General features: G+C 40.7%; 2 protein-coding genes across 3 annotated transcripts in view; one reads left to right on the forward strand and one right to left on the reverse strand.

Annotated features, from left to right (window-relative positions):
- Nucleotides 1–1,812: 1,812 nt before the first annotated feature.
- Nucleotides 1,813–16,433, reverse strand: LOC308104879 (syntaxin-4-like). The gene is made up of 9 exons (XM_080455475.1): nucleotides 16,368–16,433; nucleotides 14,641–14,727; nucleotides 13,090–13,189; nucleotides 10,436–10,510; nucleotides 10,268–10,338; nucleotides 9,667–9,775; nucleotides 9,347–9,420; nucleotides 2,597–2,734; nucleotides 1,813–2,473 (listed from the first exon to the last, which is right to left on the reverse strand). The coding sequence occupies exons 1-9, from the start codon at nucleotides 16,407–16,409 to the stop codon at nucleotides 2,375–2,377; spliced, it is 795 nt and encodes a 264-aa protein (XP_080311601.1). The 5' UTR covers nucleotides 16,410–16,433; the 3' UTR covers nucleotides 1,813–2,374.
- Nucleotides 16,434–18,017: 1,584 nt separating this feature from the next.
- LOC308104867 (rho GTPase-activating protein 44-like) overlaps nucleotides 18,018–27,409 on the forward strand; it is a 91,903-nt gene continuing 82,511 nt past the window's right edge. For both annotated transcript variants that reach the window (XM_080455454.1, XM_080455458.1), the window contains exon 1: nucleotides 18,018–18,302. In XM_080455454.1, the coding sequence (XP_080311580.1) occupies nucleotides 18,250–18,302 (53 nt within the window). In that variant the 5' untranslated portion in view covers nucleotides 18,018–18,249. The remainder of the gene's footprint in view (nucleotides 18,303–27,409) is intronic.

The following is a 27,409-nucleotide window of genomic DNA, read 5'->3' on the forward strand; positions in this document are numbered from 1 at the left end:
TGTCAAAATACTTCCAAAATGTTAATGAAGTCCATGATCATAACACCAGAGGCAGCTCCACAAATCATGTTCAACCCAGATTTGGCTCAACTAGGGAATGAACTCGTTCTCATGCTATTCATCAAAAATGTGGAATGCCCTACCAAAAGGAGTAAAGGAGTGTAAAACCCTACTCAAAACTGCCCTAAAGATACACCTTCAGGAGGCTGCAATTCGAAAATGGCCCCTGTCTAAGTCTTAACCTACCCCCCCTACCCCCCCCTCATATTTTTTTCACTCTTCATACCAGTAACCTGTAAGCTGATTGTATGACATTCTGTATAGTAGTGTGTATATCTGTCTGTCTCTTATATGTCATCATGATTTGTGTGCATGGGGTTCTCATCTTAAACAAGCTCAGTGCTTAATGAGTCTTCCAGTTTAGTAGACCTTGTATTGTGAATTTGTACGTCCATGTACTGATGTTCTCATGTCTTACTAAATAAAAGTACATCAATCAATCAATCAAGCAGGGAGTGAATGAGTTGTAGATGTAAGGCCAAGAAGTAGCCTTACCAGTTTGTTTTGGGATGTCCGGAGCCTTGTTTTTAAGGCCTTTGTGGTGTTATAGTACCATGGGGTGCATGCATAGTCGAAGTAACTTCAACTTCAACTTGTTTCTGTTCTGGCCCCACAGTGGTGGAATGAACTCCCCACTGATGTCAGGACAGCAGAGTCACTGCCCATCTTTCGCCGCAGGCTGAAAACCCACCTCTTCAGGGAACACTACCCTGACCCTTCCACTTAGCCTTGCCTACTTGTTGTCAATTATTTGTACAAGCTCTTGTTTTATTGGATCTTGTTTATTTGATACACTTATTGGTTTGATTTTCCTATTTGTCTCATCTGTTTAAGAAAGTAGGTAGCTGATATATTGCACTTTTACCTTTGGCTAGGTATACTCTTAGTTGCTTGTTTTAGAAGAGAATGCACTTAAGACTTCCGGTGATTAGAAGTTTTCTTGCCTTCCTATGTTGAATGCACTTATTGTAAGTCGCTTTGGATAAAAGCGTCTGCTAAATGACCGTAATGTAATGTAAGTAACCTTGAATGAGTGCTCCTGTTAGAGTCCTCAAAGTATTCTTACTGACCAGAGAGGAGATCCTGTACAAAAATCGTGTTCTTTGGTTGACTTTTTTGATTACTCTAGTTGCCATTTTATCACTGGAAAGATTTGCCTCTAAAATGGAAACTAGGTAGGTAATTTCCTCTTTTCTTGTGATCACATTTTCACCCACTCTTGTGATAAAAATTTCACTCACTTTTATTGTGGACCGGACTCTGTCCTATCATGTTATTGCCATTGATGTTAGAGGCAGTTTTAATGGTCGTAACCCCGACATTCTTTTCATGTATAAGGTACCCCAACTTATAGCAGCTGTCAGCTGAATTTCAATCTTTTTGAAACGTGTTACAAGACAGTAGACACCTTTACAAACCCATTTGTGCAGAATTGTTTTTGTAAGGAATTTATTCCAAGATTGGCAAACAATTTGCCAAGTGGAGGAATTTGAAAACCTGAACAAAAAAAATCCAACGTATAATCATGCTCAGGTTTGCTGGTGTTGAATGTGTGCCCCAACGAATCATATAAGAGGAGCTGCACTGTGTGAATTAACACCGGAATCACCCAGGTCATTCCTGTGTGTTGCCTGTGTGTGTCCCTGTGTTGCCTGATTAGTACAAGGCTACTACTACTTTTCAACCACGGCCAATAATGAGACAAGACCTCAAGAAAATGAGTTTGGGAACAGAACTTTATGACAAAGCCATTTGACAAGATAAAGAAGGAACTGAAGTCCCAACCATACATGTAGACTATACAGTACATGAAACTGTATAAACTGGCCATAAGCCAGCAGCATTCAATCTGTGGAAGTGTGGTAGAGAATGTGTGCTTGCACATGTCTATTAGGTAAAAGATGAGAATAAACAAGAGAGGACATGTCTTCTTTAAAGAAAAGGGAAAGGTCCAACGTTGGGATGGGGCTGGGGGTGTTAGGTGAACGCAACTCTGCTATGTGAAAAGCATGATAGTGGGGAGAAACACCCTGTTGGTATGGACATGTGTACATCGTCTATGCTGTATATGAAAGATGACCGTGAGCTCGTGATGTTATATTTGTCTGGATTGGTCTAGAACCAATGCAGGAGCTCAGCGGCCAAAGGCAGATGCCAAGGAGATGACTAGAATAAGTATGAGTATGGCGACAAACACTGCAATCCAAATTATTTTCTGTGTGAAAAGGAAGAAGAGGGTAGAAAGAGAGAGAGTAATGGCCTGGTTTCAACATCCAATTTCACATTCAATTTCTAGGGTTCAAGTGCATGACATCTACTTATATTCAACAGCTTTTCCTAAGTCTCCCGTTGCCTTTCGCACATAGTTCGACGACTGGATGGTGTTGCATTCGATGTTGTTTACCTTCTCCCCCTGCACGATAAGGAAGGGAGTGGTGAAGGGGGAACACAAAAAAAGAATAATCCAAATCAGACAACTTTGAAAAGCCCCAAAAAGCCAAGGGAGAGAGGAGAAGCTTCTCTGATGGAGCGTTACCTGTGCCTCCACCTGCATAGCTAGGTACTGGAACATATCGTGTAGGTCCCTCATGCTCCGCTCTAGATTCAGGATCTCGTCGTGTCGTGACTCAATCTCATTCAGTGCCTGCCGGGGAGCTTTGGCATCGATCAAGATCTGGATAGGGTGGCGTAGAAAATCATACTGATCAGATGTTGTGTGTAACATGTTTATGGTTCTTTTCTTTTGCTTCGGGGACATTCCTAGAGCTATGGTCACACTACACTGATACGTAGGAATTACAGTTTCTTGGATATGCTGTTGCTTACCAAGCCTTGAGTCCAGTTTGACCAAGAAGAGTGGCAACAAAACAAGTATGTGATCACTTATCCACCCACCCTAGAGAAGGCCGTACTTCGTTTATCCCGTTCGCCTCCTACTAGCACAGCAGTAGTGCAGATGCCTCCAAAGTATGCACAAATATAGTGCATGCCATGGGAAATCCAATAAGCTACATTTCATGCGTGCAACTTTCATATTTTCCATACACTTTGTATTTGTATGAAACTAAATGATTGCACAACACGGAAGTCCTCTTACGCGAGGGGTTGTGTGCTCAATATAGTTACGTTTTGGACAGTGATTTAATCCTGTTGGAGTGTGGTGTCTGGTGTGTGTGTGTGACAACCCGATCATTTACGACCCGACGTGGAATTGTTGCCACCCACAACCATGAGAAGTTGATGTTTACATTATTTCAGCTAAGCTATGTGTGCTAAGAACACAACCTGGATTCGAAAATTGCACTTGTCAGTCTGTGTGCTAGTGCTATGGAGATGACATCTAAAGCACCGTCCAGCTCATAAAACAGTCCTTTATAAGTTTGCAGGCAGCGTCTGTCTGTCCCATAGACAGTAAAAAGACTGTGTGACGCCATTGGTTTCTACAGACCGTAAATGAAGCCTATTTTTCACCGATTCCAAATCCGCCATCTTTCTATAGCGCGTCATATCGCGTCATATTCTATGACACCGGAAATTAATGCTATTGGTTGGGTAGCTTGTCACTCAAGAGCGGGGGCGGGGAATGAATGCTATTGGTTGTGTAGCTTGTCAATCAAATCATCCCGCCCCTCCTAGAGCATACCCAACTTTATCATCAATTTTAGTATAAATCGGACCATAATTTACCAAAACGCATATCATGTTGATTGAAAGAAGATGTTAAACTAGCAACAAACTAGCATAAAGTATTTATGAAAGTGTTTATTAAGGTAATAAAATCAAGTGTAAAGTTCGCCAAAAACCCGTCCGCTTGCATTGAGAGTTAATTCTTCCGACACCAGCAGGGGTAAAATAGTGAACCTACAGGTACAGGCCATTCATATGAACTTTTACTTCCTATATAGACTCGATTTCAAAGCCGGATGCTGGGCCCTCGGTCTGTCCTGTAATTTTCTGGTGTAAAGGCCAAGTGTAGGCAGCAGATAGAGATCCCATAGCTTGCGGGGCTGTAACCATGACAACAGATCCCATAGCCTCTGAATCTCCGGTGTTTACACAAAGACGTTAATAAACAGCTTAAATTTGGGGAAAGTAGCCACGTCACTGTCTGCATATGCTAGTGGTCAATGCCTGTGTGCAAGTTCAGATCATGAGGAGAAACATGCAGAACAGACAGACTGACTGATTGACAGAGGTTTCCTATATAATAGGATAGGATAGGATAGGATAGGATTAAAAGAGGGCGTGGCAATGTCATGTCACAAAAAGTACAACATTTTGAAAACGGAGAAGTTAAACAATATAGACCTAGTCCAGTACATACTTTATATAGAAGTTACAAAAAAATAATGATAATGATTCATGGATAAGCCCTAAGCATTTTTACAGTTTAACCCATTAAAAAGCCTGTCAGCAGAACCTACTGCAGTACTAAGTCCACACTTTTGGGCGTGACTCGAATAATGTCCTATATTGTAAACCACAGTTCACACCCACATCTCTGATAAATGTGTCACTTTACTTCTGCTGCTGTGTGTTATTAAAAGTGTTGCATAGCGAGTGCTGACGGTGCCATGTCATTATTCAGACAGCCCATTATTCAGACGTCCCGTAACCCCCAGGTCACACTGCATGCCACACATGTTAACGCTGTTGTTGCAGTTATAATGTTACATTATAAAGCACATTTGAATGGCCAGACAGACAAAAAACACTTTAAATGCAGTCCATTTATCATACAATAATAATCATAAAAAGAATATGAATGTATGTTTTTCAATACATCTGAATATTTTGACCATTTTCTTTTGTTTGTTAGGTACTGTACCAGCTATGCCTCCTTCTATGTGTGTTCTTGTTTCTGCATAGTGGACACGCGCTTGTGTGTGCACACACACAGCCAGAGAACCACTTTTACTGCTATTTAGAACCATTTACAGTATATCTAGTGTGAGATATGATCTACTGGTCCACAAATTTCAACATAGAGTTGATGATGAAATTGACCACTTCTGTAACTGCTTACTTCTCTCTTATTTTTGTTGTAATCAGTTTCCTACCATAACACAAAAAAAAGGCAAGTAGTGTCAAAATATGAGATAGTTTCATAAGCCATGTGCAGTACAATACTGGTTTGTAAAACAGACCGTAGGGGTCTTGCCCTATAGATTATCATGCTGGGGGCCTTTAATTTGTATTTATTTTATTGCATTTGTATTTATTTGATTGACAGATGAGCTTTCACTACTTATTATCATTATTTCTTTAATTACAAATATGAGGGCCGCTGTAATTAATATTCCCAGGCTAACTTTTGTTTCCAGTCCACTCATGGCATGAAGTTGGTGATAAAATCTACCACTTCTGTAACTTAGTCATACTTCTCTTTTTTCTCTTGTCTTCAGTTTTCTCCCATAAAGTGAAAAAAAGCAGTTTCATTAGCCTGTGCAGTACCATACTGTATCGATGGTTTTCAAAACAGACCTACAATTTACAATTTATGCATTTAGCAGACGCTCTTAATCCAGAGCGATTTACAATAAGCAAGGTAAACATACATCAAATGCATAGAGACGGTGTAGTCCCTCAGTAATAGGATCATAGGTCAACCAAGAACCTAGCATTAGTCTAAACAGTACAATATAAAAAAATAAATGATCTGTACATTGAAACTATACAGACTATAGGAAATTACATTTTAACCTTTGCATAAGACTGCATGGTCGTCAAGGCTTGAATACGCTGGGAGGAATACCGTCAGAGGCTGCGCCAATTACATTGTCACATCCCTCCTGAGATCGCTTGCGTTTCATTTTGAGTGGATTGATCCACCCCGAAATAATGTTTTTGCATCAAACGGTTACATTTTGCGCATTTGTGGCGCCCCCTATCGATCAAAGTGGAAATGCTTTTGGAGATTTGTTGAGTAAACCACCCTTGACATGTGATTCAAATTTGGGATTGACTGGACGTTTCGTTCGTGAGTTTTGGCCTTTTTTGTAAAACAGGCTCCTTCCACTAACTTTGGAAGCCATTTACGGACGAACGGTAATGACTATCAAAATTCCGCTTGGAGATGTTTATTGCATAGGTCCAGAAATCATGTGTACCGATTTCTGTGAAATTTGGACAAAATATGTGGGAGGAGGAGCTAAAAGTGTGTTTTGAAGAAAATTCAAAATGGCGGAAAATCTATCCTGACGCAAATGGGCGTGGCCTATATGGGGAGTTGTGTCATGACCCAAGGAAATCCAGGGAAAAATAGATTTTTATTCTACGACCTACGGTTCAAGAGTTATAGGCCAAAACGTAAAGGGGGCTGTTATTGCGCCACCATGAGGCCGACTGGTGTAATTATTTTTTCAATCATTTCTGACAAAATGATGAACCTCCCCTTCAAGTCTTGTAACTCTAGCCCTTACGGTTTTTGAGAAAAAAATACTTGAATGGGAGTTTTTTCATTTTTCCATTAAAGTGGAAGGGGACTTTTTAATGCACTAATAAATCAATATCAATTAAACTATGTGACCAATCCCTTAGAAAAATACAAGCATACGATTCCCGGTGAAGCCGGTCATTTTGACATATGGCACGAAATTGGGGAAAATAAACTGTGGGAGGAGTAGCGCGGCAAAATAAAGTTTATCTAGAAGAAGAATAAAGTCGGAAGAGTACTATAGTCTGGTTACCCTGTTAGGGCAACCACACTAATAAAGTTCATCTATTACTATAGTCTGCAACTAACCTCACTCCGTCAAATGGAAGAAGCTTGCGACACACATTTTGTTTCACAGCGTACTTGCATCTGAGACTCCGGTCGCAGAATCGATGACAGACAGATTTTCATTTTTTCAAGCTACTAGGCAGGTGATTGGATGATCCCGCCCCTAGCAGCCGCTGATTGGTTCGAATGCGCAGCAGTTCGGGCAGCTTTACTCTGTGAGCAATCCCAGACCCTCCTTCCTGAAACCAAATGCAAATGAGATTTCCGGAGGGAGGGGGGTTTACCAGGCTAGTCTGCAACCACACTAACCAGAATATTCGCAATTCTGGGAAATTGCAAAGTGTGGTTGCGACCAGGGACGCCGATAGGGGGGGGGCTTCGGGGCCAGCGCCCCCACGCTCATGGTCAGCCCCCTCATGAATCTCAGAAGTCAGGCTCAAACTTACAGTACCATTACCATTACCATTACTATAGCGGGGCGCAGATAGGTGTTAATGCGCCGTTGACACCTAGAACAATAGCCCAGACAGAGAAACAGGTCACGGCTGAGGGGGGCGGGGCTATTGCGGTTTGAGTTGAGCCCCCACGGCCGCGCACATAAATCGGCGTGCCTGGTTGCGCCGACGTGATTCGCGGGTCATGGCCGCCGGGAACGAGGGATCCGCTAGGAGGAATACCGGTGAAGGCCGCCCGATGTGCGATTCGAATTTTGTGCCGATTGGATCCCACGTTCGTTATACGTGCCGTTTTGATTTTAGGAAATAGACCCCTCCCACTAAAGAAATAGGCCCCTCCTAAAAATGTAACCGGCCAATAATATTGTCCTGTCACTCCTGAGATCACTTGTATTTCATTTTGAGAGGATTCATCCCCCCAAAAATCAGTTTTTTGCATCAAACGGTTACATTCTGCACATTTGTGGTGCCCCCTATGGATCAAAGTGGAAATGCTTTTGGGGATTTGTTGAGTAACCCACCCTTGACATGTGATTAAAATTTGGGTTTGACTAGACCTTTTGTTAGTGATCTTTGGCATTTTTTGTCAGATAGGCCCCTCCCACTAACTTTGGAAGCCTATTACGGACGAACGATATGGAATTCCGCTTAGGTAGGTTTATCGCATGGGTCCATGGATCATGTGTACCAATTTTTGTGAGATTTGGACAAAATCTGTAGGAGAAGGTGCAAATGGAAATGGAACAAAAATTGAAAATGGCGGAAAAGCGAGAGAGTTGCGTCATGACCCACGGAATCCAGGGAAAAGGAGATTTTTATTCTACGACCTACGGTTCAAGAGTTATAGGCTAAAAGGTAAAGTAGGCTGTTATAGCGCCACCATGAGGCTGACTGGTGTAATATTTTTTTCATGATTAGGGCACTGGACTATGAACCTCCCCTCCAAGTGTTGTAATAGTACAGCAGATTAATGGTAAATTTCATAAGAATCGTTCACTTTGTGATACGAGCATGAAATTTGGCACAAATACTCTGTAAGGGCCACTCTTATGGAAAAAGGCACTGGCCACTAAAAAATTTACACAGCAGTGATGTCACCATTGTGCCCTGGTTGTGCAATGACATTCACTCTATTATAATAAGCTTTCCTCCACCTACTAAATTGTGCTCTGACAAGAAAACTAAAATGTCTATTGGAATCTGCAACCCCAAAAACACATGTATAGACACAAAAACTTTATTTTTATGTTTTATAGATCACATCATCGCAACTAGTTTTCCAGCCGCCATCTTACACGCCATCTTTGAGTTAGAAAAGATGTGATAGCATTGCACCAGTGGTAGCTATATGTGTGCTGTCTTGTATTATAACACTACCAGAAAATGAGACGGGTCAATAGCCTATACGAAAATAATATTATTGACTGGTTTGGGATAGAGAGGATCGTGAATGTGTTTGGCACGAGGGGAAAGTGGTAAAGTGAATGTTTTTTTAAATTATTGTTTTATTGATTGAATACTTTATTAACCTTTTGCAAATAGTACATTGGTACAGTGGGTTAGCGATTTTGCCATGTGAACAATTGGTGGTGAAAAGCTGCTGCAAATATGTAATGGTAAAATAAATTACTTACACACCTAAATTAAATTTGATGTATTGAATTTCATAATACATTTCCTTATGCAATACTGAGACATCACATATTTTCTAGCACTAGGGGTGCGTGTATACCTTTCCAAAAATCACCATGAGAATTATTCCCCCCAGATGGTACCGGTGGTGGCCCAAATTTGGGGTCCTGGCTTAAATGAACTGGGGCTGGAACCTGCTGCATAATCGATTCTTAATATTTACTCAAGAATGAATGAATGAGTTAGCAATTTTGCCAGCCAAAGAGGTGAAAAAGTAATATTTAGGTTATTTACAGTGGAAACCTTTGTGTAAGTCACAAACCTCTAGTCATATCATATGTGGAGTCAATCATTTTAACAGTGACAGTAATGATATACTTTAAACACATCTCCAGGTAGTTACTAGTAGAGTGACTCAGGTAGTTATTGTTGTCAGATTAACACATAACCTGTATTTGGATAGAAAAACACTCACATCCTGTGTAAGAACATCTGTTTGTCCAGTTTCCAACATGGCATCCAGCTCCTCATCGGTTACATTGTTACCAGCTGAGGGGGGAGATTAATATTAGTGTTAAGGGCTTCGGATCGTAAATAATGACTTTAGAAAGTTGTAAGAATCATCACGGCCCATGATCTGGATTTTAATAGACAAGCTATCAGAGATATAATGAGGACCACATAAACCACAACAAGGAACGGAGTCACATCCCAGTAGAAAAGAATGGGAGTTGCATGGTCAAATAAAACAGTTGAATTCACAAAATGACCCGCTGGACTGCACAAAACGCTTACCGATCTTGAGCTGCCTCTGTATTCTCTCCACGTTGCGGTCTCTGTACTGAGACTGGATGGTGTTACAGTGGCCCATCAGCTCCCTAAACTGCATGGACAAGACACCATGCTACAGACAGAACGGGAGACCACGTTAAGTATTTCGGCTAGTTGATTGAACCACACACACACACACACACACACACACACACACACACACATGAGTGCGTGCACGTGCACACATACACACTCTCACACACACACACACACACACACACACACACACTCACACACACACACACACACACACACACACACACACACACACACACACACACACACACACACACACACACACACACACACACACACACACACACACACACACACACACACACACACACACACACACACACACACACACACACACCGTGCAGTCTAATGGATGCTAAATTTGCAGCTGTAGTATTTATCAACAATGGGCTGAAATCAATGTGTATTTCATGTTGTGACAAACTTTATACAAGCTACAACCTTAGGTATTTTCGAGAAACAGCACTGTTGGTAGCTGCTAGAGAATTCGAGGACTTTAATGCAACACATAAATGAATAAAGATCCAACCTGGGTTCGCTGTATCCTCATGTTTATGGACACATATGTTCCATCATCCGCTCCCTTTTTGGGTTCAATGGCTGAAAAATAACACAAATATGTGTTATTCTGGAAGTGCAACATCTATTCCAGTGTGATTGGATACAAATAATTGAAACAGTCTGCAGATATCCTCACTCTTCAGTTTCTTTTGGATCTGACTGGCCATCGTTTTGATCTCATCTCGTAGAGTCTGGAGCTCTTTCTTCATATCTAAATCAGGAGGGGGGAAAGTATTGTACTCAGCAACCATCATGTCAGAACACACAAATTAAACCATCCCAGGTCTACACAGAATGCTGTCATCTGTAACCTGATGTGAGAAGAATTCAGACTTCCCACCAGGCAGTTAGGACAGCAGAGAAGCTGATCTACGTATGTGGTATCTGAACAGTGTGCAGTACCATTCAAAACATATTAAGAAATGATACTAAAGTAACCTAGTAATAACTAGAAAATGTGCTCCTCGGAGCACAAGTCTCCGCCAGCAGACTATAGCAATTATATTATCATAGCAATAACTAATGAGATACAGTAGAGTAAAATATATATACTGTAGTTAAATAAAAAGGTGTATGTTAAAGAAATATTTATTTAAAAAAAAATGATTTAAAAATCATATTTTGGGTATTGGGTCGAGTAATAAGTTGTTAGCCCAAGCCTGTGTAGGGAGTTTCCCAAGTTTAATGGCCCGATGACACGTGTGGCACATCCAAGTGTTGTTTTGCTTGATTGCAGTTGGGTTTTTGCCTAGGAGACTTACAATATCTATCGTTCCTGTATAATTTCCAGGTTTAAACTCTGCCACTGATTCTCTGTAGAGCATTCGTTCACAGGAACCACAGACATAATTGGGTCCACTTTCGGACATCTTCTTTAAGAATGCGAGAGCAGCTTCATTAACTTCTAATTCTTGTGATCTGTATCGTTTCTTCTTACTCGTGTTATGTGCTTGTTGATGTTGTCTTTCATTATTTAAATACTCTGACCAGTTCCTTTTTTTCCTTTCGATGTTCTCTTCAGACTCTTCTACTTTTTCTTCCAGAGATTGTAGCAATCTTTGCTGTGTCATATTGTAAGCATTCATGGCTAGTCTTCGTCTTTTGTCATTTAGCGATTTTTTGTCTCTGATTAATTTCATTCTTTCTTTATGATTCTTAGCTCTGTTTAATTGAAGCAATGCTTTGTTTACATTGAAGCAATCTATCATATGGGAGTCGTCATAATTGACTGGTTTGTTCAAATACTTGTCTGTCTTCTTCATCTTCATTGTCTTGAACAGTTTCAGCAGTTGATTGGTGTGTTTGATCAGCTTTGGCCTTCTGCGCCTTTGTTTGACCAATGTTAGGTGTTCTCAGAGGGACACACACACGCACGGACGGGTGATTTGGACTAGAAGATACTGTTCCAATCAAGACTGATTGATCCTGTCTTACCTCGCTTCAAAAACGTAAACGTTTTTTTGAAGTGACACACCTATTTATAGAATTGTATTTCGTCATGCATTCCTCTAGCCAATCAAAGGCATTGGTGTCAACATATTAATACGTATTAAGATTTCGGTCTTGTTGTGGGATCAATTCAACTCTAGTCCTCTTCTGTGTTACTGTTGTAGATGAGTATGCTTTCTTAGCTTTGGCCTTCTGCGCCTTTGCTTGACCAATGTCAGGTGTTCTCAAAGGGACACACACACGCACGGACGGGTGATTTGGACTAGAAGATACTGTTCCAATCAAGACTGATTGATCCTGTCTTACCTCGCTTCAAAAACGTAAACGGCTTTTTGAAGTGACACACCTTTTTATTATAGGATTGTATTTCGTCATGCGTCCCTCTAGCCAATCAGAGACATTGATGTCAACATATTGACACGTATTAAGAGTTCGGCTTTGTTGTGGGATCATTTCAACTCTAGTCCTCTTCTACGTTACAATTGTAGATGAGTATGCTTTCTTAGCTTTGGCCTTCTGCGCCTTTGCTTGACCAATGTTAGGTGTTCTCAGAGGGAAACACACACGCACAGACGGGTGACTTGGACTTACTGAAGGTACTGTTCCAATCAAGTCTGATTGATCCTGTTTTACCTCACTTCAAAAAGTAGTTGCTTTTTGAAGTGACACACCTATTTATAGAATTTTATTTCGTCACGCGTCCCTCTAGCCAATCAGAGGCATTGGTGTCAACAACTTGACACGTGTCATGTGGAGCTTGCCCAATGTTAGCTTGGCTAACAATGTTTGCTCACACAAAGCGAAAACATATTCTCCACCTTCGGCGGAGACAATAATGTAGAACAGACACAGTGAATGTGCTAGTTCTAATGTAATAATAATGTAGAACAGACACAGTGAATGTGCTAGTTCTAACGCAGCAACAGCTGTCAATCTAACAGCTGAGCCTGTGTACCTATGTTTGCGTTGCTCTTATCTTTAGTACATACCTTATATGGCTATTTAGAATGGCATCTTTGGTAAATGGTCTACTATAAGAACTGTGTAAGATGTTTGTTTGAGATGCTTGTGCCCAGAGGGGCTGCAGGAGAGGGCTCTCTGCCCTGGATTCTATGATGCTGTACTTGAATGAATGCTGAATAAATGAACATGGAACTTGGAATCCTGACGTCTCTCTTCTTCTCCTCCATTTCATTACAACTACAAGCCTGCTAAACGCAGTTTTATGCCTCATCATATACGACACGTACACGTTACTGCAGACTTTAACTGGTACCCTGATACAACTCCAAATTTAACCACCAAGTCGTGACCAACAGATGTGAGTGCATGATTACTGACCATTCTCTGGTAGTGCTACACCCAGTACTGTTTCCTGTTTGTTCTCGAGGTCAGTGACTTTCCTTCGAAGACTCTCCAGTCCCTCGTGGATTTCTTGGACCTGAAAGTAGTACAGACAGTGTTTAAGGTTTTAGAAATAAGAGCATGACTACTAGCCCACTCTAACCCCTGAAAAGAGCTGTGTAGACTATAGAATATATAAGTATACAATATTGAAAATTATACAGTGTTGGTTTATTTAATGAATATTGCAATATGAGCTGATGATGATATTGATAAACTAGTTACTCAATTATGGCAGGCATGGAGATGAGAGATGATATATAAGAGCTGTACAGTAGTGCATGCACATCCACTGTAGGTACAGGACACACAAAATATCAGTATATAAAGTGTACTCACTTCCTAGAACCATCGATGCATGAAACACAAAAAATATAAATATGTAATACCAAGAATCATGCGAAGACAATCTTAGAGAGGTACAATAATGAAGTTAATCGTTACATTTAATCTAAAATTTTGAAAGAGGGGTAGATATCCTATACTGGTTCATTTAGCTTCTAAATGAACCAGTATAGGATATCTAAGAAGCCCTCTTTCATGCACTAGTCATCATTTTAATGTGACAATGTGACCAGATTTATTATATCACTATGACTCTCACAAGTTTTTGAGGATGAAGAGTGTCATTTTCAATAATGTTAAGAAAAGCCAAAACATAACCAAGGAAGGCCTATCTGTGATTCTACAGTGCAAGTGTTTTCAATGTTTAACACATGGTGGCTGTGCTATTGTAAACAATAACACATTATTGTAAACAATTGTGCTGTTGTAAACAATAACACAACCAAATGCAACGCATTGGACAAAGAAGGATGGACAAAGTTACGCCCATAGACTCTACAGACCGTAAATGAAGCCTATTTTTCAGCCATTTCAAATCCGCCATCTTTTTCCGACCATAATTTACCAAAACGCATATCATGGCGATTGAAAAGAAGACTTTAAACTAGCGACTGGAAGCATATAGTATTTATGACAATGTTTATTAAGGTAACAAAACTACAGCCCATTATTTTTGAAAACTTTTTTTTTTATTCGATCGATCGATTTATCGGTTAATCGATCGATAATGTTATCAACTATCAATTAATGAATTAATCGATAATTTGCATCCCTACCCCCATCTCTAAATATTTTGTGCCAGGGACCCCCAAAAGTGAAGATTTTTCTATAATAAATAGCAGATCCACGAGCGCAGCTTTTAGATCTGCTATTTTTGAACAGTCAAAGTATAAAATATGGTTAAAGTGGTTAAAATGATTGTGATGCTATATTAACTAATTACATTTACGTTTTGTGTTCTTAAAATGTTTCAAAAATATACAAAATGTTCAGATTTTTTTTGGGATGTATACAGGGTTAAATGAAGTGGTTAAAATGAATGTGATGCTATATTAACTAATTCTAATGGGGACCCCCTGTAAATCCCCTCAAGGACCTCACTTTGAGAACCACTGGTGTAAAGGATTTGATGGCCCATTTTACCTTCCTAAAAAGGATTTTATTCTCCTCCTCTTTGCCCGTAGAGGTTCCAGGTTGGGCTGTACCCTCATCATCTGAACGCTCTGCTTTCTGTGAGTGGGGAGAAAACATTTTTATGCTGGGACAAATGTAATTTACCCATTTGTAACTCTGAGATGGTACAAATTGACACACTTAGGTCCATTTGGTTATATATTCAATATATAACCAAATCGATTTCTTAGTTAATTGAACTCCGAGAGGGTAGGCTACAATATATTACATTGTACCCTCTCGGAGTTCAATTAACTAAGAAATGTGAATGTACTGAGAGTACTGTAAATTAACTCTCCATAGACTCTCTATGGCGGTTCTCAAACTTTTCATGTCAAAGATACCCACATTTATATGTATTTGTACCCCCCCCCCCCCATCTGAATATATTTTGTGCCAGGGACCCCGTACAAGATTTGTGTTGTTAATAGGGGTGTGCCGATATATCGTCCCACGATATATCGTGATACGTTTTCGTGACGATATGTATAGTTTTGGGGGGAAAAAATCATTTTGATTATTTTTTTTTACAATAATAATAATCAGGCATGCAAACAGCCCCGAGGTGAAAAGGGTGACAACATGTTTCTTTCGGGTCAGGTGTCATGTCGCACTATTGCCCTATTTGGATTAAAAACGGCTATTGTAGCTGAAAACTGAATTATTTGTTTGCATTTGCTTTTTTTCTCCCCCATATATTTTCATAATAAAAAAAGTGCGTATCGTATCGTATCGAAATCGTATCGAAGTTGTGAGCCCAATATTGTATCGTATTGTTTCGTGAAATTATGTATCAGCAAACCCCAGTTGTTAACCCTAATGGAAGCAAGTCCACTGGACTTTTGTGTGTGATCCTTTTAGACGTTTGACTGCACTTGTGCTGTTTGCTGTCTAATAAAATAATCAATCAATCAATCAAAATATTTCAAAATTGTCATTTTTTTTCAATAAAATTGCTGATCTTCAAGCTCACAAGGCATCATGCAAATAGCCAATGTATATACATATAAAGTGGTTAAACTGATTTTGACTATATTGGCTAATTTTGCTGTGGACCACCTGGGACCCCCTCAAGGACCCCTGGGGGTCCCCGGACCCCACTTAATAATAATGGATTTTATTTATAATGCACTTTACATTTGTGAAAATCTCAAAGTGCTACAGTAAGCATTTGCATAATAATAAAATAAAATAAAGAATCATCACACCACCACTATATTACAAGATCTAAGAAACTGAAAACTTTGAGAACCAGCGTTCTATATGTCATATATAGAGGATGTGCCAGAACAGGTTTGACACCCAACATGCATAGAGTCAAGAAAATACACAAGTTCATTGAAACGGAAGTTACCAACAATTCACTTATTTAGACCAAACGTTTCTAGCAACAATGATGATGTTAGTTCCAAGTTTAGTAGGATAATGCAAAAGTTGGCCATTTCTTCTCCTTTGAAATTCCAACTGTATTGAATAGGCCTACTGTCATAGAATGATAGGTCAACATTATAAGTCATCATGATTTGTGTGCATGGGGATCTCATTTTAAACAAGCTTAGTGCTTTATGAGTCTTCCAGTTTAGTAGACCTTGTATTGTGAATTTGTACTTCCATGTACTGTTGTTCTCATGTCTTACTAAATAAAGTAGGCTACATCAATCAGTCAAAAGGGAAAAGAAAGAAAGAAAGAAACTCACTTTTAATGCCCTTGTTCGATCCCGCATTTTCCAATGCGACATAGCTAAATGCCTACAAACGTTCGTAATAAAGTTGATGCATGAAGAAAATTAACAGATGCCGCTGGGGTGAGATGATACTATAAGGCTCTGGGCGGGGCAGGACATCCGATGGGGGGTAGGCCTAGACCTAGATCAACTGATCTCTCAAAACAGTTTTTCTTCTTTCATAAAAAAAAGAAAGAAAGAAAGAAAGAAAGAGAGATTGTCTTTCAAATTGTTACTTTCATCAGGCCTGCTATGGTATGGAATGGATAATGAAACACCGCCATCTGCTGGATGACTGTGAGCAAAACTAAATACATATAATGTAAACTTATATTTGAAACAACTTTCCACTAATTAAATGCATATCAGCACATTTGCACCCAACTAAATATAATGTACATTTATGTTTGAAACAACTTCCCATTAAATAAATGAATGCCTATATTTTAGAATATGCCAACAAACAACATTCCACTAATTAAAGGTGCAGTAAGTAATATTTGTGTGTTAGAATAATTGTTATCTCTATATTCTGATAGTAATCATTACAATAGACAGAGTGTTTGTTTAGTAACAGGGGTCTCCCACTCTCTCCAGCTCTTTACCCTTTTTTATCCAATTTCACTCATACGGAATAGTAGCCCTGAAACATGACTGTCATACTAACGGAATAGTGACATTGAAACGAAAGTAATGAAGGGAAAAGGTAAATGGAACACTATAAAATTGAAACAGAATTATATTTGTGGGATGCTCTCTCCAGTCTCCTGATAGGATAAAATTGCGTTAAAGCGCTGGAGAGAAGAGGAGACCATGGCCCTGTTACTGACCAAACATCACATTACAGTAATGACAGTATCGGAATGCAGAGCTTAACGGAAAAATAGGGGAAAAGGGTGTTTTTCTTTTAAGAAAATATCACTTTAACGACCCCTTTAAATAGAGGTAGGCTGCACAAAATTCCTATTGCATTCGTACACTGCTCCCATTAGCCACACGATGGTGCTGTTTACCTGCATAATGTTTAGGTTAAGCTTTCTTTTACCAGGTTTGAATAGCCTAATGTTCATCATGTATATTTGAAGTGAACTACAGTAACACACTGCTTATAGAAATTAAACCTTGCACAAGCCTTGCTGCCAGCACTGTATTTTTTTAAATAGACGCACACTGGTCCTAATGTACCTAATGCAGATGAATGATGAAGAATTTCAGGTAGGCCTACAGTATGTGCAATTTATTTTTTGAAAAAACAGGCGTCTGAAATTAAAGTTGAGCCAATCTGCTGGCCAGGAAGGCTGATGAAAGATACATTAATATGCCTAATTTTTTTTAATGTAGGCTACTGTAGAAATGTAGGATTGTCTGGGAAAAGCTAATGTACTACTATTAACTCTGAGCATGAACTATCATTTCCATAGACAAGTTAAATGGTTGTCAGCTGGAAGGTGGAAGTAATCACAGATGTAGACTACAAGTTGTTGTATGACGTTTTGCCATAGAGTTACGCAAGTTGTTGTATGACGTTTTGCCCTCAGTAGGTTGAATGAACTTCATTTCCCACAGTGCACCGGCGCACGGTGTCATCATCGTGAGCTGTCACTCTCACTGCCCAGGGAGGAATCGGTCCAGCAGCATCTCTGAACAGCGGAGTGGAGGAGAGACAGAGGCCGTCAAAATGCATAGAAATCAGCTCATGTACACGTCTCTTTATTGACCATGTGTTTCCTATAGACGTGTAAAGCGTGGACCTCCTTGTCGGTCACACCTCTTGTTGTGGAGACGTGACTTTCTGTCAATGAGATAATGTGGAGTCGCTCTGCCCATCGGTGTTAACGCAGAACAAAAATACGAGATGAAGAAGCAATTCAATCGAATGCGACAGCTCGCCAACCAAACAGTGGGCAGGTAAGAGCAACATATCATCAAATATCATCAAATGTTATCAAATGTGATCTATTGGTCACATCAGAGCTTGATATGTAAACCATGTTGGGGCACATCATTGACCCAAATGGCCAATACGTAGTTAGTCAGCAGGGCATCAGTACACACAGTAAAATCCTCAGTGTTGATTTAACTCTAAAGACGAGCTGTACAAATGTAACCAAAATAGACCCGCCCATTTTGGCTACATTTGTATACATCGAGAGTTACAAATGGATACATTTAACATTGAGGTAGACAGTAGGCTATATTTAACCTACTCATTCATTCATGTCGGACTGCGTGTAGTATTATTGTTGTTGTTGTTGTTGTTGTTGTTTCCCATGGTTTGGAGATGCACTTGTGATTGGGTCATAGTTGATCAACATTGATTGATTGATTGATTGATTGATTGATTGATTCAGCACAGCAGTGACACCCAACCAACCCAATCAAATGCATCACAGGGCAGCCAGTTATAGCCTTCCTGATCATTGTGAAAAGTATAAGAAAAAGGCTGCAGTGTGCAGTCATTACATTGCTGAGTGCACACAAACCAAGCTATAGGTTGTGTTGTTATTAATGCTTTAACTTAAGCTTCCCATTGCTATAGACACCCATATTTAAACTGGCTATAGGCTGTTGTAGAACCTTGGTTACAGAGTCAACAGCTACTTCAATAGTTGGCATACCAACCAGACATGACTGTTGTTTGATGTCAGCATGCCATGATTAATGAAGGTACATTTTGGCCTAATTGAGAATTATTGGCAATCTCACCTTATGGTAGGCATTGTTCTGCAACACCGCAATGTTTGTTTTGCTTTCACAGGCTTGGCATCTTACCTGGGGCTCCACAGCAATAGTACAATAATCAATTAGATCCCCACTCAGCACCCACAGTGTAATAAACCAAGCCTCATGCCTTCTTTTCAGCCAGCAGGGTAAACCTGTCTCTTGACAGTGGAATTTTACAGCTGAGTCAGTGGTGGTGGTGGTGGTGGTGGTTTTATGTCAGAAGAGAGGTGTCGATGTCAGGTATTGGTGTGTTCCTTGAGGCCTTCAGTCAAACTGAAGTGTTGTGACAAGACTCCAGCAAAGGAGCACAGGTCAAGAGGTGTGTGTAACTCCAGGGCTATTCCCAACTGGAGTCAGGTGGTATGTTATTGTCTCTCTCCCTATGTTTGTCCACCACACCCTTCACCTCATAACAATAAGTGAATGTCATATGTCAACATTAGTGACCTGCAGGATTTTCCCTTTGTGCATATTGCATCATCTTGGAACAGAACATAATCTATGTCAGGTTTGTTCCACCTCAGTAAACGTACAAACAGGAGCTGCCCAATTAGAAAGCGAGAAGGTTTATCGACCAGAAGAACTTGTTTCAGTTCTCGGCTTATGAAGCCTAGATGTGTTTATTGTATGTTACGGATTATGCAGGCTTGTTTGTTTTCCCTGGCTGACAATGGTAACTGATGAGGCTGGCACAATGAGAAGATTTAATGTCATGCCATGATCCCATATTGGTTGCCTGCTCACACTCAGGCCACTGGGAGAGAAGCCGATCCAGTCAGTGATCAATACAAAATGTATTACTGTTGCCAACTCTCAACAGAGTGGACCTGGCTGGGGTAATACGAAACCTCGATGCTGATAACCCAGCTTTAAAGGTTTAGGAGCTTTTTGAATCTGGGCACGCCTTGAAGTCTGTTTGCGTGCATGCGCGTGTAGGTGTGTGGGTGTGGGTGTGGGTGTGGGTGTGGGTGTGGGTGTTGGTGTATCTGACAGATGCAGATAGCATACGTATGTGCATACGATTTGGGATCATGTGCATTCACGCATGTGTGTGTGTGTGTGTGTGTGTGTGTGTGTATGTGTGCAAAAATGTGTGATAGTTGTGTGTGCACAATACAGTAAATATAGAGTAAAATACATTTAAGTCTTGAGTGTGTATACAAGTGCAGGTGCTGGTGTGTTGTTGTCCATTAGCACTATAACCCAGTGCGGCATAATGTTGTGGTAATGAGTTTTAAACTGCATGTTGAGATGTGGAACAGCAGGGCCAATTAGTCATATTTAGAGGGCAGAAGGCCAGAGGCTCCAGCGCTACTCCTGACTGCTGGCCATTGATGTAATTGGGGGTCTTTCCACAACCTTGGCAGCCTACTCCACCTGCCTTGCCTTAAGGCTCACACGTACAGTACACGCGCACATAGTGTGTGCATGCGCACGCACACACACACACACACACACACACACACACACACACACACACACACACCCACACACACACACACACACACACACACACACACACACACACACACACACACACACACACACACACACCCACACACACACACACACACACACACACACACACACACACACACACACACACACCAGCCCATCCCAACTTTAATTGTATGTTTCACCTGTAGAAAGTTCCCATGGATTTACGAGATTTAATTATCAATTCAATCACCTGAAGGGGAGCATTAAGGTTAAAGAAGGATCTTTAACCTGTAGTATGGCAAGAACTGGATTGTACAGAAGGACCTACAACTCAGAATTAAGCAACATGTTGTCAAGGTTTTATACACTGCACACCTCGAGGACTGAGGAGGTAACTGTTAAACTCATAAAGATATGTAGGCTATGTATGTGTTTCGTGTTATATGTTATATAATCTCTATAATCTCTATAATGCGTTATAACCACATTTATAATGCATTATAATGCACTTATAACATAAGGCATTATAACACTTGTTATAAATGTTTATAATTATGCATAACAAGGTTTATTAAGTATCATAACTTATGATAATATGATGTATAAGTGCTGGTCTTAATACATTATAAACTGGAACAGCACATTATAACTACCAGGTAACACTTTACTTAAAGGTTGGATCTATAATGCATTATGATCACACATATTTTATATTTATATTTTTGCTTCATAACACCAGTTATACATGTTTAAAACAAAGACACTTAATAACTAAGATAAGGTTACAAGTTATAATGTGCTGTTCCACTGAGCTTATAATGCATTGTGACTAGCACTTATATGCATTATAGACCTGACCTTTAAGTAAAGTGTTACCGTAATATCTTTTCAACTTTTCACATTTTCACTTTAGACGGAAAAAGCATACAAAACTAGGGCAGTTGCTTTCAACTGGGCCACCTGTTGTTCTCTGGGCCCTGCAATGTGTTGATTATGAAACCGCAGGACCCAATTTAGTCATATAATAATATATATTACTATAACATTTTTGTCTTAGTGATCCACTTCACAGTACCGACCCACTGGTTGAGAAACCCTGGCACAAAGGCCTTTTTTAATTATCAAAACATTTCCGTTTAGATGGCTAAACATTGCTGCTCAAAATAAGGATATACTGTAGGGCAGGCCAATGGAGGTTAAGTTAGTCAAACTATCCTCTAAAACCCTCGACAACCTTAATCCTGTGTATCAGCACATAATGAACTGCGACTGAATGAAAATGTGTCTGTCAGTGGCCATCAGGAGGTTATGTCAGGAAAGGGGACGCTACAAATACTTTTTTGGCTCAGTCAATACTTTGTCGTACATATTTTTAGTTCATCTTCTCATTGACAGTTTTTGCGTTTACTCTCACGATGACCGTGGCATGTACAGGCATTAGCTGTAGGACGAGGAGCTGTTTATGTTAGTGGAGGGCTGTTTGACCGTCATTTCTTTTGAAGAAAGGATGTGTCCTCATGGAAAACGGAATGAAGCGATGTGAGTCTGCATAGAGCTGCTGCTTGGTCAGCAGAGGAAGTAGGGGAATGTAGAGCAGGAGATACAGACTGAAAGGAGAGGGAGAAAAAAATGTTTTCCAGGGATGCTTGGGGAAATGGGTTTGTAATCCCTGACAGTAGACTGGGAAATTACCTCCTATTGTCACTCAGTAGTGTTGAGGCTGCAGGCCACAATGCTCCTAGACTAGAGGCATTGTTTGTCCCTGCTCATACTCATTCCATTTCAGTCCTGAAACCATTATCGACCGACAGCCCCTCAGCTTCTGTGATGGAAGACTGGGTTGTAAATTACGTGTTGTAGGCTATTCACAGGGAAAGAAATGCAGGCGTGCCATTAATGGCTTCATCATTCTTTTGTTAGCTATTTCACGCAGCATTGTTTCCACTGCCAGCTTCCGTGGCGGGTTGATGCACAGCCACACATGGACAAGGGAATCACCATTTGATTGATGGACGGATCTGTGACAGTCTGGTTCTTCCGTTTTTTTGCCAACACGGAGACTGTTGCTTCTTTTCTCTGGCCCTTGACAACAGCAACCTGAGGCTCACTCTGTATGAATTGTTTTGGTTGGTTGTTAAGTCAGGCAACAGCATGAAGCCTGAGTAACACCTGGGGCGTCCAACCTTCCTATGGTTTTGTTTCAATAATGATGACAGGACAAGGTGTGACGTCAGCCTCCAACCAAGTTACACATAGGGTAGCTGAGTGAATGAAAGACTTTACATCTGTCTGACATAGTGTGCACAAGTACTGTCTGGCACAGCTGTTAAAATCAGTTTATTTCTTGCACACATGGCTGCTGCTGATGACAGTCACGTGTTGCCACCCTATAGGGTTTCCTGAATCAATGACAGAAACAGCGGATAATATGGAAACATGCTGTATCAAGGGTTTCTTTCATTCATGTAGCCGTTAGAACTGGAAATTCAGCATTTCCTCTGTGGTGATTCTATACACTGTTAAACAAGCCCCACACAATGAATTCTGGAGTATTCATTTAAAGGTAGGGTAAGTGATTAAAACAGGGTAAGTGGTTAAAACAAAAACGGTTAAGTCACTATACTCTGATGGTAATCATTGCTATAGAGTGTTTGTTCAGTAACAGAGGTCTCCCAGTCTCTTCAGCTCTTTAATGAACAGAATTTTTTTTTTCAGGTAGTTGACAAACTTTCAGCCAATCATGAGAGAGTACCCATTTATCAGCTTCCTTTTTATGTTGTTCAAATGTTGTCTGCTTTATTTCTTTGTGTCATCACTTCCAATTTCACTTGTTTAATCTGTATTCTGACTGAGTTCTCTATCCTGATCGGATAAAATTGGTATCCCGACCTGAAAATGCATTTTCTGTTTAATAAAGAGCTGGAGAGACACGGGAGACTCCTGTTACTGAACAAACACTCCATATCAATGAGTACTATCAGAATATGGAGTTATTTAACACTTATTTTAACCAAAGAAAATCACTTTATTTGATTGTGTAGACAGGATGCGTGTCTGTGTCAGGAAGGGTGTAGAGTAGTTCAGAGGAACCAGTCTGGTATTCCCATGAATCTTTGATCTGCCATCATCCCACTACTGCCTGGACACCTCATGGTCAACGATGCCACATCCTGCCACATCCTGACGTACACTTGTCTTGACAACCAAGGCTGTGGAATATGAGCACTTTGTTCTGTAAGCCTTCTCCTCAACTGTTTTTGTACTAATAAAGAGCTTCTTGCTTGTGTGTGTTTTTTAGATGAAAACAAATGGACCCATAGGGCTGAGCATAATTTATGGTAATCTGTTTTTCATCCTCCTTGACTGCTGGGCCATTCAGTGGAAAGATAATGAAGCTCATTTGTCAAACATGTTGCACGTATTTATATGCCCGCCCATGTACTGTAGTGTATGTGTTTTAATTCTACTAACATCCCCGGCATTTGAGAATGGATTGCCCCTTATTTAGAACACTGGTTCTCAACGTGTGGTCCGGGGACCCCCATAGGGTCCTTCAGGGAGTTCCATGCGGACCCCAGCTAAATGCTTGATGGCTAAGAACCGAATGGACCCTGATGGGTCTGTAACTCCGAGAGTGTAGTGCAAATAAAACCAAATGGTTTCATTTGGTTACATTTGTACACTCATAAATGTGTTAAATTATCGCAAGGATTTTACAGTGTGTAATAGATTGGGGTCCCAGAGTTAAAAATCGTATCAAATGGGGTTCCATGGCCTAATAAATATCAAACTGGGATTCCAATAGAGAAAGGTTGAGAATCACTTATTTAGAATATATGAATTAGTATTCACTGGCACTTTGGGGTGTTACAGTTTGAATGAATATGTATGTTATAGGCCTGACCTCGACTAAGTCGACTGGTCGACTGGTTAGTCGCGGGGGGTCCGAGTCGACTGCGTGTCTCTTAGTCGAATCTAGTCAAAAACGTTTTTTTTTTTAAGGGCCAAAAAGGTTTTTAATAGTTTTTTGGCCAAGTCTACACCTGCAACCACACGTAACTTCCACTTTATTCTTCTTATTCCTCGTCTTTGTATTGGTATTGTTTGTGTTGGAGCGCAGAGAGAGATAGAGACACTAGAAACTCTGCTGGAGACACAAAACAAACTGTGTAGACTTGGCCCTTTGAAATAAAATGTATTTTAGCCATAAAAAAATAAAAATAAACGTTTTCTTTTTTTTTTATATATTAGTCGACTGCCAGACAGTCGACTATTGGCAATTAGTCGCCAATTAGATTCGACTAAACAAATCCTTAGTCGGGGACAGGCCTAGTATGTTACATGAAATAATCATTTATATTAGTGTTATTAGCTCAGCCTGCAGGGCACTGCTCAGCTCACCACCACACAGTGTTCAGCACTGAATGGCTGGACAAAGTGACACAGCTAACAAGAGCCGACATGGGTGACGTTCCGTTTATAGTGTGAAGTGCTGCGTGCGTCTCTCTCTGGACGGTGGTGCTGAGAGCAGGGTGTGTGCGAGACAAAAGTGCAATCACTACCGTCACCATTATTTCCATTATTGTCGTGCTGTGTGGATGGTGAACGGCCATGCATGGGCGCGCACGGGTGCACTATGGGCTCGTGTTCATTTCGCAACGGGGGGCCTTCGTCGTTAATCACGGTGATAGTGTGTCAATGGTAGATTCCCGGGAGCAATTAGAGCCTCGGCCAGTCTGCCTGCACCGCTGTAATTAGGAGAACATGTAAGGTGCTAGGAACATGCTGGGGAGGCACTGTAAAAAGCAGAGTGTTAATTTAACTCTTGAGAGTGTAGAACATCAAACATTTTGGAAAATGTATACTCAAGACTTAAATTAACACTGGCTTTTGCTGTGTACTAATATCCAACATAACCTCAAATCTTTGCATATATAATTCACACTTCTCCTCTACTTTGTCAACTCCACACCAAGGGGCCAGCTTGAGAGTTGTAAATTGAGTCTATATAGGAAGTGAGTTCAAGTGACAGTTCATGATGACTGGCCTGTAGTTTCGCTGTTTTACCCCTGCTGGTGTCAGAAAGAATTTCTCACAATGCAAGTGGGTGGGTTTTTGACGAACTTTAGACTTGATTTTCTTACCTTAATAGACATTGTTTGTCGGGGAACATTCCAAATGTGGCGAGGTATATGCTTCCAGTCAGTCGCTAGTTTAAAGTCTTCTTTCAATCATCATGATATGCGTTTTGGTCAATTATGGTCACATTTATTTTAAAAAAATCTATAAAGTAGGGTATGCTCTAAGAGGGGCGGGATGATTTGATGGACAAGCTACACAACCAATAGCATTCATTCCCCGGCCCCGCTCTTGATTGACAAGCTACCCTACCAATATTGGTCTGGTTGCATTGCGCAGGTTATGACGCGATATAGAGAGATGACAGATTTGAAATTCCTGAACAATCGGCTTCATTTACGGTCTGTGGAATCCAATGGTGTGGCTTTGTCTATTCTTTTTTACAGTCTATGCTCCACACAGGGACATTAAACATATATTTGGCACTTCTGCTCACCATCCGTCTCAATTTCTCCTAATTTCCCCTCGGATATCCCTCCACACACTCATTTATTCTCATTCATATTCCTCCTGTTCTCTGTCTGTCTGTCTGTCTGTCTGTCTGTCTGTCTGTCTGTCTGTCTGTCTGTCTGTCTGTCTGTCTGTCTGTCTGTCTGTCTGTCTGTCTGTCTGTGTCTCTCTCTCTCTCTCTCTCTCTCTCTCTCTCTCTCTCTCTCTCTCTCTCTCTCTCTCTCTCTCTCCCCTCTCTCTTTCTCCCCTCTCTCTCTCCCTTCCTCTCTCTCTCCTTACCTCACCACTCTCTGTATTTGGAGTGGACCCGTCAATCAATCAGCCCCCCACCAACGTGGTATATCTGTTGGCCTGTGTTATGTGTTTCCCAGCAGCATGATGCTACACTCTCAAATAGCACCGTGACAGCTATGCTGTGCAAGGGATTGAAGCCTGATTTATGCTTCGTTGTATGACGTGTCTGTCACATGCCGTAAATAGCAGTTCTACAAGCTCACAACACGTTGGGATGCAATACGTTGTGAGCTTGTAGATCTGCTATTTTCAGCAAGCGGCACTATCATACGACGAGTATAAAACAAGCATAAGTACATGGCGAGATAGTATGGCTGCTGCTACCTGCCTCTCCTGGAAAGAAAAAAACAGCCCTTCCTTTTTTTTGCACAGTGACTGGGGTGTGTGTGTTTGTGTTCTCCGTGTGCCACGGGGCGGGGATGCTCACACAACTGGAGCACACACTTCCAATTGAATTGCTTAAACGGGGTCATCTTTTGTGACCCTGCTTTGGTCGCAGTAAAATTGGGAGCGAATCTAAAGGCGGAGTGAAAAATCGTCCCCAGACAGCTTCTGTGCCCCTGTCTTAGGATTTTCACTGTATTTTATTTATTTATTTATTTGTATTTATTTGGGAGCTGTTGAGGGAGATGTCTGGGGCAGCGGAGCGTTACTGGGCTCACTGGAGTGTGACGCTGGAACATGCTGTTGTGGATTTGTTGCGGAGTGACAAATGGGACTGTATAGACAGACACTCCCCAACACCAGATGATAGCATTGTCTTCAGTGCTGAGTTAAGGCTACTTTGCACGCTTTGTAACCCAGCAACAGGATGCTACATCAACAGATGGAGCACAATGGAGTAGGCCAATGATTCTCAAAACTGTTTAATTTCAAGGGCCCCCAGTTTGATAGGCATTTAGGCCATTGGACAGCCATTTGAATAAAACATTTATCACTGGGACATCACTGTCAAATAATCTGTGTTA

This window comes from Gymnoscopelus braueri (genome assembly GCF_963280865.1).
Source record: "Gymnoscopelus braueri genome assembly, chromosome: 17".
NCBI lineage: Eukaryota > Metazoa > Chordata > Actinopteri > Myctophiformes > Myctophidae > Gymnoscopelus > Gymnoscopelus braueri.

Coding starts and splice junctions, on each gene's coding strand:
- LOC308104879 (XM_080455475.1), bottom strand. CDS start 16,409: ATGTCGCATTGGAAAATGCGGGATCGAACAAGGGCATTAAAA. Junction 10,511..13,089: donor TGTAGCACTACCAGAGAATG/GTCAGTAATCAT, acceptor CTCCTGATTTAG/ATATGAAGAAAGAGCTCCAG. Junction 2,735..9,346: donor CAGATGTTCTTACACAGGAT/GTGAGTGTTTTT, acceptor CACCCTATCCAG/ATCTTGATCGATGCCAAAGC.